Source organism: Indicator indicator, chromosome 18, assembly GCF_027791375.1.
Source record: "Indicator indicator isolate 239-I01 chromosome 18, UM_Iind_1.1, whole genome shotgun sequence".
NCBI classification, from domain to species: domain Eukaryota; kingdom Metazoa; phylum Chordata; class Aves; order Piciformes; family Indicatoridae; genus Indicator; species Indicator indicator.
Window position 1 is genome coordinate 3,599,468 of NC_072027.1, and position 12,441 is coordinate 3,611,908.

The 12,441-nt window shown below is 57.4% G+C and overlaps 1 protein-coding gene across 5 annotated transcripts in view; it reads right to left on the reverse strand.

Annotated features, from left to right (window-relative positions):
- CAMK2A (calcium/calmodulin dependent protein kinase II alpha) overlaps window positions 1–11,896 on the reverse strand; it is a 30,829-nt gene extending 18,933 nt beyond the window's left edge. For all 5 annotated transcript variants that reach the window (XM_054389432.1, XM_054389430.1, XM_054389428.1 and 2 more), the window contains exons 1-3: window positions 11,835–11,896; window positions 5,829–5,923; window positions 1,957–2,016 (exon numbers count right to left, since the gene is read on the reverse strand). In XM_054389432.1, coding sequence (XP_054245407.1) covers window positions 1,957–2,016; window positions 5,829–5,923; window positions 11,835–11,896 — 217 coding nt within the window. The remainder of the gene's footprint in view (window positions 1–1,956; window positions 2,017–5,828; window positions 5,924–11,834) is intronic.
- Window positions 11,897–12,441: the final 545 nt, after the last annotated feature.

The window sequence follows — 12,441 nt, forward strand, 5'->3', positions numbered from 1 at the left end:
CTGGACCTGCCCTCAACCACTGTGTATGGCTTTCCCTGCAAAGCACAGCTTGGTTCCTTCAGGATCATGGCTGCAGCACAGCATTTCCAAGGGATATGGAAGGAATGAGTGAGGAGCCAGCAATGCTCCTCAGCAGCTGAGCTGCTTCTCCCAGAAAGGGATGGGGAAGAGGTTTCTGCCTCTTCTTCTCCATGGCCCTGGTAGCAGTGGCTCCTCTTCCTCTCCTTAGGGCTGATCTGCAGCAGCTCAGATCCTTCCAGCTCCTGGCTAGGTAATTATCTGGCTTGTGCTGTAGGAAGGGAAGCTGTGAGCCCAAGTTTCCAGGCAGCAGGAGCAGTGGGGGGGTGAGGGTGTGGGGTGTGTTGGGGGGGAGAGAGCCTCCTGGGTATAAATAGCAGCGAGGTTGGGTTCGTTAGCATCTCATGTCCTTAACCCTTTCCCCACCTGCACAGCAGGGTAGCTCTGAGCTGCCATCTCCACAGGTCATGGCCAAACAGCGAGGCAGGTGGAAGGCTGAGGTGTTTCTGTCCTTGGAGACCCTGCCAGCCCCACAGGCAGGTGGGGGGGAGGGAAGGGAGGGAGCCAGGGGCAGGGAAAAGCTGGGAGCTCCAGCTGCATGGACCAGCTACTCTCCTGGCAATCCTCCTGGGGTGGATTTCCCCCCCATGGTTAGCATTTCTTGCTAGTCACACGTTTTACAGGGCATTTCCTTCTGGTCTTAGCAATCCTCACACCTCTTTGATGCAGAGAGAATGCCCTAGCTGATGCTCTGATCAGGGGAGGTTGAACACATCCCCAGAACCCCAAGAGGGCAGCTCCCATGTAGGGCATCGGTCCTGCTGGAATAGAGGCAGAGGGAAGGACAGGGTCCAGATCCTGCTGGGTCCAGCACCCTGGCAATGGAAGGCAGACCTGCCACACCTCCGTGTGCCTGAGGCAGATGGAAGCTGACAGCCTTTTTCCAAAATTAAATATTTATGAGGTGGGAGCTTTATGGCTGGTCCCAGTGGCCCCAGGTCTGGCTCCCTGGATCTGCTGCAGTGGTTCCTGGGCAAGGACAGATCCAGGCATTGGGAGCAATGAAGGGGCCAGAGAGGAGCTCAGCCAAAGGAGACACCTCTCAGCTGCGGGATGCAGAACTCCTCTCCTATTCCCAAAAGCTGCAGGATCCCACTGGAGGTGGCACATCCTGGGGAGCAGCAGAGGGGAGAAAGACTTCATTCTCCCTCCTGCTGCTGGACCATCCCTGGGGCTCCATAGCCAGCATCAGAATCGCTTTCAAGGCTGGGGTTTGGGGATTTTTTTTTTTTTTGACTGCAGTTTTTTTCCCCTCCTCTCTTTCTCTCTCTCTCCTCCTGGCCTATTTTTGTCTTTTGCAGGGGCTCGGGAGTTTTCCTGAAACAGCTTTTCCGAAGGAGGCTACTTTCAGATGGACGGTCGGTGGGAAAGTCTTCGCTTCCCCCCCCGCCATCGCTCCTCCTACACGCCCCGCGCTGCTGCTGCTGCTGCTCCGAGCTGCAGCCACTTTTTGGAGCATGCAGAGGAATACAGCATTCGGGAGGGGCGGGGGGAAGGAGTAAAAATAGTCCCTGCAGCCTACTGGGGCCCGGCTTTTCCCTGAGGGAGCTATGGCCAACTGGGTTAGGCAGGACCTACTTCAACCCCACCCCGTGCGGGGTGAGACCTTGCTTCATATGACCCCATTTGAAAATGCTGCCTCCTGCGAGGAAGAGGAGGGACGGCTGAGAAGAAGACAGGACAGGCTGCTCTGAGCCCCTTCTCCATCTCAGAGGTGGTGGCCGCCATGTGAGGGAAGGACAAACAGCCCGTGCCGCCGCGGGGAGGGCTGAATCCCTGCTGGGGACCCCCAGCAGGCAGCCGAAGCAGGGCACGGAGCACCAGCAGATTTGCCCAGCTCCTCACCTGGCATGCGAACGGGGAGCAGGGGAAGCTTACCAATGTTGGGGTGCTTCAGGAGGCGGCAGATCCGGGCTTCTCTTTCCAGCTTCTGGTGATCTGAAAGAGCTCTAAATTAGGGTCTGGGGACGGACATAAACCACTCTCGGCTCCTGCTGTGCTCTCTCAGAGGAGCTGCCAGCAAGGGAAACCTGAGGGCATGGAGCAGCTGGCAAGGAGCAAACCTGTCTTTTATTTTCCCTGCTGAATAATAGCAGGCCTGGGGATACGTTCAACACTGGGGCCAAATGGTTGGGATCCTAGCATGGATTCAGCCCCCAGGCACTGATATCATGGGTAGTCCTGGGCTTTGAGTGATCCCTCATCCTCCTCTCTCCTTTCTCTTTGGTGAATGAATCTCCATCACTGCCCAAAAAACCCCCAAACACCCCGGAGCTGCCTGGGTTATCACTGCCAGCAGCACCTGCTCCGTTTGCTTCTAATTCAGCCAAGCACAGGCGATTAGCAAGGACATTTCTGGCCGCACACGGTATAATTTGAACAGTCAAAGATAGAACTAACCAGCAAGAGGTGTCAAGCTGAAAAGGGGCTATCTGCTGCACACACCCCCCACCTCCACCCCCAGCCGTTCCACATCGGGGCTTTGTGCTCCTACATCACAAAATCCTGGCTCTGAACATTTGCTTTCCTCCGGTGCCCATCTCCAAACAGGAGGCACATGTCCCTCTGCCCGGCTTTTGCCAGGGGATGTGAGACAACGTAGCTCTGGGCAAAGCGAGCTGAGCTGAGCCAAAAAAGCCTCCGCCCCGGCAGGGGGAGGGGGAGGGGGAGGAGCCTGGAATAAAATTTTCAGATCATTTTGTTTCTTTTTCCCTGCCTCTGCACTTTTGTGCCTCTTTATACCTGACCCAGCCACCTTGCATGGAGGTGCCTTGTCTGGAGGCATCTTGTGCTAGCAGGAAGCCAGCAGCCAGGATATAATTAGGGCTGCTTGTCTCTCAGCACCGTGGCTGTTACCTTGCAGGTTCACACCCCAGAGTCTCGCTCTGCATCAACCCAAACCTGGCTGCTCTGACCGCTGAAAGGCGAAGGTGACGCAGCCCTTTCTCTGGGGGGGTTGGGACCTTCACCAGGGATCAGTGTCCCCCAGACAGTGACTGCAGGGCTCGGTTCAGGCAAGTCACCCCAGGGCCTGGGGCAAATTTTGCAGCCTGTGCTGAGATCTGGGACGGCCTAGGTGGCCTCATTCAGCTCCCCATGGTGTTTTCTCCCACGGGGGACAAACTCGTCAGGCTGGGATGAGGCAAGAGGGAGAAGCTGGGGGTTTAGGCTGTTGCTTTTCGCTACTAAAATCCATTGTGGGGTGAAGGACAGGGATGGGATGGGATGGGATGGGATGGGATGGGATGGGATGGGATGGGATGGGATGGGATGGGATGGGATGGGATGGGATGGGATGGGATGGAAGGACAGTATGACCAGTGGGGCAAACACTTCTCTAGGGAACAGAGGAACTGCTTCCTGACCCCTCTTTTTCTCCTGTCTGACATTGATCTTAGGTGAGTCACTGATGGTCACTCTCTGCCTCAGTTTCCCCATCTGCAGTCTGAAGGCTGAGGCAAAACATCCCATGGGAATCCCAGCATTGCTGATGCCCAGTAAGGCTCTTTTGCTTGCTTAGAAAGGGCTGGAGATCACAGGGAAGGGTAGAGAATGCAACCCCAAGGATGGAGAAGATCCAAACACTGCATGCTGCCACCAACCAAGCCTTTGGCTGCACAGGAGCGAGTGTGGCCACTGGTGGTGGTGGTCAGAATGTTGCCCCATCCCTTCCTCTCCACAAGCCACCTGGCTTGACTCCATCTTGCTGGCTGAGCTACAGCAGCAGCAGCACCAGGCAGCCCCCCAAAACCCCTGCTCCCCTCTTTGTGTTCTGACAATCTGTTGCCACCAAAATGCCTGTGAAGGCAAATCCCAGCACAGGTGTCTTGGTGAGGAGCACTGGGAAGTTGGTGGGGTTGGGTAGCTGCAAACAGCATGAGGAGGGGGTGGGAGACCAGCACAAAAGAGGATAAATGGAAAATGGATCAAAGGGACAGCAGGATGTACCCCAGGCAGAGGGACCCTGATGAACTTGGGGATCCCACCCCCATGGCATGTCCAACACACAGTGAAGTGCTGCTGGGGACAACAGCCATGCCCACAGCCCCTCTCCTACCCCACAAACCCAGATGCTGCCTGGACCCAAACCCCATTTCTGCTCCAAGAGAACTCCAGTTTCTCTCCTATTAGCTTCTTGTGTTGGTAGCTGAGAGGATATCTGAAGGGCTCCTCTCACCTTCCTCCCAACCACTCTCCTCCCTCCACCTTCACCTGTGTGTGACACAGCCAGTGGCACACATTCCTGTGGGACAGTAGTTCCTTGTGCCCCTCTGGGGACTGCTCCCAGCCTGAGGCAACATCATTCTCCATTGCAGAACTGGGAGTTTCAAACCCCCCAGCTAAAGCAGTTGATGATTTCAGCTGGCAGAGCAGGAAAACAACCCCCAGCTCTCTTCAGGAGATGGACATGGAGCTGCTACACAGACAGCACAAACCCTGGCAGAGGATGGAGAGGGGCAAACTGCAGGAGGAGTTAAGTGGAGGCAGGAGGGAGCAGAGGGAATGCAGCTCAGTCTGCTCCTCCAGGCAGCCCTGCAAGCTGGGAGGCGTTTGCCTCCCACCCTGCTGCCAGCTGGGGAACGCAGGCAGGAGCCCAGTGCCAAGGCCAGCACCACACATCCTGCCCACAGCCCAGCCACTTGTTCAGGGCTTGGAGCCCTCAGCCTCAGAGGGAGGGAATGATTTGCATCCCCAAATAGGAGCAGGAGCTGGTGATGGGGCAACTGGGAGGCTCAGCACCAGTGCTGTGCTGCTTTGGCAGCACTGCAGGAAAGAGATTGCAAAGCACTGCTGAATTTGAGGTCAAAAAGGAGTTTGTTGCCTTTTTCTTCATTTCAGCTTTGCCCTCGAATGTGAGCAGTGGCATCAGGGAATAAAACCAAGGGAGGGAGTTAATTAAACCCTCCCAGCAGGGTGCTCACTCCCAGCGCCCATCCTGCACTCCTGAATGCACCCAGCCAGGAGACAGAGCTGGTGACATGGCAGCTACTGTCCCATCCTCTCCATCCTCCTCATTGAAGCTCCTCTGCCAGATGCCTGGGGCCAGAGGCGTCCTTGCCTCAGGGCAGGAGCTAGTTGAAGCTTTCCTGTGCTGGCTCAGCTCAGCCTTGCCTGGAGAAGCAGCCTGGACAGACCTGCCAGTACCTCTTCCAGCAGCAAAGCAGCCAATGTGCTCCAGCAGAGCAATTAATTAGACAGCAGCAAGGGCTGAGAGCCCATCTCCAGGTAGAAATGAAATCATAACCCCACTTGAAGGACCTTTCACTGGTGTAGGTACATGAGTAAAGAAGCCTGCAGCTTCTGGAAGTGGGGATGAGGGGCTGGGGGGTGTCAGTGGGGACCCTCTCAGGGAAGGTGGTTCTCCCAAATTCGCTGTGCTCCCCAGCGCCTGAGCTGGGCAATGATTTGACTTTGCTGCAGGACTGTCACCATCACCTTGCTGCACCAGGGGGGTGGGGTCTCAGGGAGATCAAGGGGTGCTATGGCTCCCCAGTCAGGAGGAGACTGGATGCAATGAGCAACCACCTCTCCTTGACACATTTACCCCTTCCACCAAGAAGCTCAGCTGGTACCACAGCAGAAACATGGTGGGATGAAGGGGACCCCCACACACATCAGACATCCCCACCTCACTGCACATCAAAGGCATCATCCTGATGCCATGCAGAGAGGAAAAAAAGAGTTTTTAAATCCCTGCTCCACAGCACTCAGCTTGCCTCTTGCCTCCCAAAAATAATCCCAGCACTTACCTCGAGCAGACAGCTTCTTGGTGTTGATGATCTTGGCTGCATACTCTTGTCCTGCCAACACCTTCACGCATCTCCGGACGATGGAGAAAGCGCCCCTGGGAAGACAAGAAGCCAGAGGGAGAAGTGAATGGATGGGCATGAGCAAGGGCACAAGCTCATCCCTGATATGCCTGAAGTGCAAGGGGTGGCATCAGGATGCGTTTGGGAATAAGGATGGAGATGGGAAAGGGTACTGGCCAAAGAAGGAGCTTGGAGAAACACTGAGGGCTCTTATTTGTATTCCCTGCCCTGCTGTCCTTGGGGTATGATGGAGACAGGCACAGGTAGACCTGGAGATGAATGCAGGATTCCCTCCTCCATGCTCCCCTGGGACACCCATGTGCCTTTCCTCCTCTACCTCAGGAGAGAAGGGGCAGTCATTTCCCAGGGGTATGGGCTCCTGAGGGACACCAGGATGACTGCAGCTGCCACACGGTGCTTGGCCACTTCTCTCTAGTCCCAGTGTGTGGCTTCTCATGTCCTAGACCTTGCAATCACAGCAGTGCTTTGCAGAGGTGGGTGTCAGCAGCAGCCATGGGTGCAGGTGAGTGGTGCAAGGTCCCCCCAGCTACAACACTGCCACCTAAACACAAAGGTGATGAGGGGACTGGAACACCTACCTCATGAGGAAAGGCTGGGAGAGCTGGGGTTGTGTAGCCTGCAGGAGAGCAGGCTGAGGGGGGATCTCATTAATGCTTATCAATACCCAAAGGGCAAATGTCAAGAGGATGTACCAGACTCTTCTCAGTAGTGTCCAGTGACAGGACAAGGGGCAATGGACACAAAGTGGAGCAGAGGAGGTTCCATGTAAACACAAGGAAAAAAATACTCGACTTTGAGGGTGGCAGAGCACTGAAACAGGCTGCTCATAGAGGTTGTGGAGTCTCCATCTCTGGAGGCATTCAAAACCCACCTGGACATGTTTCTGTGCAATTTTCTCTGGGTGATCCACCTCTGGCAGCCCCCAGAGGTCCCTTCCAAACCCCATCGTGCTGGGATTCCATATGACTCTGCGACCCTGCAGGCAGGGACCCCTGGAGCTGAGCTGCTGCTGCAGCTTGTACACGTGTGAGTCAACGTGCAAAGGGTCTCCTGGGGCCTGGCAGGCAAAGGAGCACGGGTGCTAGGAACGCTCCCAAGAACAAAACCTCTTTGCCCCCATACCCCACACCCCCAGCCCTGCCAGCTCACGGCACAGAGCATTGCCGGTGCCATCCTGGGAGCCGCGGTGCTGCACACATGCACACACACGCTCCAGCCCTGCTGAGCACCACCTTTGTCCCAGCTTCCCTTGCCTGCCAAACCCCTTCAGCGCTGCAATAACAACTCTCAAAAGCAAACCCTCCTCCCACCCCACCTTCCCCTCGCTCCCCGCAGCCCTGCTCCTGCTCCCTGCCGAGGAACTGAAGGCTGCGGGCTGGCGAGCGGTGGTGGATAATTGATTTCAGCGGTGGGGGCGGGAGGAGCCGGGCACTTTGGGTTTGCATGTGATGCTGAGGAGAAGAGGAGAACGGCAGGGTGCAGAGGGATGGGGCTGGAGCCCCAGCAGAGCCGGCAGCCCACGCGCCCAGCCGAGCATCGCTCGCGGCACGTGCCGGGCAAGCAGGGGAGGGAACGGCGTCCCGGTGCCTCCTGAACTCCCTGTCCTGCTCTTGAATCCTGCCTGCTGGAAGAGCTGAGCTGTTAGCATCCCTTAAGGCTAGAGAAGGATGCATTGGAAAGGGAGCGAGGGCCAAAATGCCATCAATGGGGGAGACGTGAGCCATCACCAGCCCCAGAGTGCAGCTCTCCCTATCCTGCCAGGAACCTCAAGCTGCTCAGGATGTGGGGGGGTTCCTGGGAGTCCCCATCACCCTCCTTCCCTATTTTTTGTCCTAAAGACAAGTGTGCTGCTTTTGCGGTGCCAGGAGAGCCTGCAGCAGTGAGTATGGCAAGCAGCAAAGCCTCTGCACCCTCTGCCCAAGCCACAGGGTTTCACTGCAGGACCTGACATGGGTTTGGAGGGACGTAAGTATCCTGGACCCCCTGGAGCCTAGGGGCTCCTGACCACTCCTGACCTCAATGCCCACAGCCACTTGCTTATCCATTTATTTGAGATAAACTAAAGGGCAGGGAAGGGCTGAGCCACGGGAAGCAGGTGCAGTGGCTGGGGATGGGATGTGCTGCGCTGGCAGAGCTCAGGGTTTCACACCCTTGGGGCCTTTGGCTCCTTTGGACCTCTTTAACAGAACCCAAATTTCTGTTCGTGCTCCATGAGGCACAAGTGAGGCTCTGGGAGCTTGGAGTTGGGGGGACAACACTCGAGGTACTGGGTGTGTGTGTGCAGGGTGTGAATGCAGAACACCCCTGGGTACAGCACACTTGCCAAAGCATCACCCCAGTCCCAGACAGGGGGCTGTGCTGGCCAAGACACCCCCTCCCACCACCATGCTGAGCGTTTCACAGCAGCTGGCCTCTTCTCCCTGCGCCAGACTGCTCCTGTGCTTCCCAACCCCAACTGGGATCTTCCCAGCCTGGGTGAAAAAAGAATCCTCCCTTGTTTCTGTCTAAATCCAGCATCTCCTTCCCTGCAAAGAGAGGAATCCCACCCAGCACCAGAGGCTTGTGGGGCAGTGTGGGCAGTGCAGGGGTGCCAGGCAGGGAGCTCATTCCTTCTTGGTGCAAGAAACCAAGGGAAAGAGACATGTCCTGTTCCCTGGCCATGGGCAGTGCTGTGAGCCCCTTCCCTTCCAGGGCCCTGGCTCTTTGGGTGGGACCAAACCCAAACCCATCTCTGCCTGGCATTCATCCCAGACAAATCAGCAAGTCCCAGATGGATACATCGCCTGCAGGGTCAGGGGTGAGGACACATCCATGTCCCTCTCAATGATTGCCATCTCAGGGTGATGCGGGCCCAGCAGTCCAGCAGAGATACCTCTGGCTCCAACCAACTGCTGGGTCCCAGGTCTGCAGCCCTTCTCCCCTGGTTCCCCAGGACAGGTGTGGACCACCTGCCCCCCCATGCCTTGTCCCCACGGTCTTCCCCCACCAGCCCAAGCCATGGCTTTGCCACCAGGATGCTCTGCTTCTCCTTTTTTCACACCTACCCTGCCAGCACCCGGCTGTGCTGCTGCCACCCTCCCTCTCTTCAACACCTCCTCCTCCTCCGAGGCTTTTTATCTCCTTTCTAGAAAGAAGAGTGTGGGCTGGGGATTTTTTGTTCCTCCATATCTTTTTTTTCCTCCCCTTTTAATAAAGCCTCTCTCTCTCCTGCAGCTCCGGGTGCAGAGGGGCTGATCGTACTGCTTGGCACCGGTAATTGTCTCCAGCCTCTCCCTCAACCTGCCGCGGGGGTGGATCCAGAGCCACCAATGGAGCTGCATTTCATGTTTGTCCTACTCGGGGGGCCGTGGGCAGGATCCTCTCCCTGTCCCCCACCACGCTGCCCCCCACCTTTGTCCTGTTGCCTCCTGCAAGCATTGGATGGGGGGGAGGAGGGGGGGTGAGAGGGTGGCCTCTGCCACGGGAGCAGGTTTTCCCCAGCTCTGTGTCTCTCACACAGGACAGATGCCCTCTCCATGTGTGGGAAGTGCAGGGATGTGCCAAGGGCTCATATCCCTCTGGACACACTCTGTAGACCTCCCTCCTCATCTCTGTCCCCTGGCAAAGCCCCATGGTGGTGCTACCGTTAAGTGTGTGGTATTGTAAATCCCCACCTTGCCTTGGCATCAGGATGGGTGACAGACAGGGAGATGGCAAAGGAGCATACTGGGTGCAACAGCTTGGCACCCAGCAGCCCTCCTCCTGCCAGCTAGGCTCAGGGACACCATGGTCCCTCAACAGTCTGCCCCAGTCCTTCAGGGACAGCACACTCGAGGTGGGCCTTTTGTGCACTGAGCCCCTGCAGGATGTTGCTCCCCTTTGGAGTCCAGGTGGAGAAGAGCCATGCAGCCCACCCTGCCTCACCCCCATCCCAACCAGCACTGGAAGCATTTCACCAGAGGAGGAATTCCAGCGGCTTCCCTCCACAAGCAGCTGCTGCAGCAGAGCAGAGGTGCAGCACTTCGTCCTGATTTCCCTCACTAAGCCCAAGAAGCAGAAATTTCCCCATGGGAAACCACTGATTTCTGAAGGCGCCAGGATGAGCTGGAAAACATCCCTGTGGAAAATCCCCAACCAGCTCCACGGTGTCTTGACAGCATGGGAAGCACACCTCAGTGCAGTGCTGGTACCTGTCCCCTGGAGGGGAGAGCTGTGGGATGCACTGAGCTGGGGACGCTGCCCTGTGACAGCCCAGGAGGTCAGGTGGGCCAGGGGGCAATGCTCACAGGGGGCTGGTGAGCCACTGCACCAGCTTTGCTCCTTTATTTGTGGCCACGTTAAAATGCATCTGCCAGGGTGATTTTCCTCCCTGGTGCCAGGCAGTGTGGGCAGCCCCTGAGTCTGGGGGCTGAAGCCCTCCATGTCAGCACCCACCTAGCAAAGTGTTGCACACCAAATGCCTCCAGCAGCTCTCCTGGTCCTCCCCCACCACACCTGGCTTGCAAGGTCCCCTCCACAGCCCCAGAGCTATGTCTGCCCATCCAGGGCCCAGCAGCCTCACCACAGGCACACAGCAGTCCTTGCTTCTCCTGCCCATCCTCTGCCCAGCTTCATGCTATGACCACCAAGCCTCAGAGCCCAGAAAAGCCAAGAAACCTCTGGAAAAAGCAGGTCCTGAATCCCACCTTGATACAAGAACCCCGAGGGGTGCTCACCCTCCTGCCCACAGTGCCAGCTGGGACTGTCCCACCTGCAGTTCCTTTGCAAACATCCCAACATCAACGGGACTGGGGGGCGTCTGCTCACCTCCAAGGAGCTGCACTTTGCAGCAGCACCTTGGTCCCCTCCTGTAGCTGGGGTCTATGAACAGCGATCAGCCTGCCCTTCTCTGTTTCAGCCTCTGGATTTCTCCATCTTTGTCTTCTCTGTTCTCCCTCGCCCCCATTTCGAACGCCCACGGGCAGGCAGGAACACATTTAGGTGTAGGCTGCCCTGCGATGCAGGGATGGACCAAGTGCCCATGTCCAGGGTTGGATCCAGCTGAAAAACAGGCACCAGCCATCTGGCACAGGCACCCCGAGCCCATCAGCACACCGCTGAGGTGCCGTGAGAGGAACACGGCTGCACACCCCGTATTTACACACCGGCGCCAAAAAGAGGCACAGAGCCCAAAACACAGGCACCGCACCTGCTCACTTCTGCATCTGCTGGACAGCCACACGCTAGGCGAGACACAGAGCATCCATCCACCCTGCCCGGAGGACCTGAAACCTCCTGCTCCACCCTGGGATGCTAAGTGCCCCCAGGATCGCCCTGCCGCACGCAGGCATTTCAGTTTGCACACACACAAGCGATGACACTCGGACCCGCTGAGCTGAGCCCTGCTGGGGAGGAGAGCCAGGTCAGAGAGCGCTGCGGCTCACCCGGAGGGCGCAGGGGAAGGAGATATCCCGAGCCTGTCCAAGAGCTGCCCGGATTCTCCGGGGGCTGCCGTGCAGGCTGGCTCTCCTGCAGAACTAGCCAAATCCCGGTGAATCCACAGAGAGAATTTCCCTGGATCAATGTGAGGGGTGCCCCCTGCTTTGGCTTTCCTCCTCGGCTGTCCCAGCCCTCCTCCCGGCTGGAGAAGTTCCCCGGGGAGCTGACAACATCCTCTTTCGGGAGCTGCTTTTCCCTAAGAGGGGAGGCTGCCCCCTCCCCACGCAGGTCCAGCAGCCCCCTGGGGAGTCCCAAGCCCCTGCCGGAGCACCCACCAGCAGCCACTCGAACTCTGGATGGAGGGAGAGTGCAGAGACGGGGCTGGCAGCTCCAAATCCCGAATCGCCACCACCGCTCCCCGTGCCTGTCTGCTTTCCCGCATCTCCGGTGGTTCCCAGCTCCAACGAGGCTCCTTCCCAGCCAGAGCACAGCCCCACTTCGAGCATCCCAGCCCCGTCTCCGACTTACTTGCCCAGTTCCTCAAAGAGCTGGTACTCCTCAGTGAAGCGATTGCAGGTGATGGTGGCCATCCCGAGGGGCTAGAAATGCTCCCTCTCCGGTGCAGAGTTTGGGACAAGCAGCTCTCCTCTGGCTCCCTCCCTCTCCGTGTGCTCCCGGGGCTCTCTCCTCACCGAGGTAAATAAGGGAATATGTTTGATTGACAAGCCTGGAGATAATGATGAGGGCAATTTGTCTTCTCAGCTTCACAAGCCTTCGTCAGCATCCCCGTCCCCATGGCGACCACCGCTGCCAGGAACGCCCTGTTTCTGTTGCCGGGGCAACTGCTTCCCAAACCCATCGCCTGCCCCTGGGGACCAGGCACCTGCTGGAGACCCGACCCCGGGGCTGCCTGGGGGTCAGCAGGCTGCTGCAGGAGGTGTGTGGGGGGGCAACTCTAAAATACAAATCTTAATGGCAAATTAAAGGGCATGGCAGTAGTACAATAATTGGGGGGGGGGGGAAAAAAAGGGTTTCCATGGAAACCGTGGTTTCCATGTTGCAGGAGGATGCTGTCACCCCAGCAACTGCTTCCCACCCCCCCCAAAAAAAAAAAAAAAAAAAACCACAGACCCTT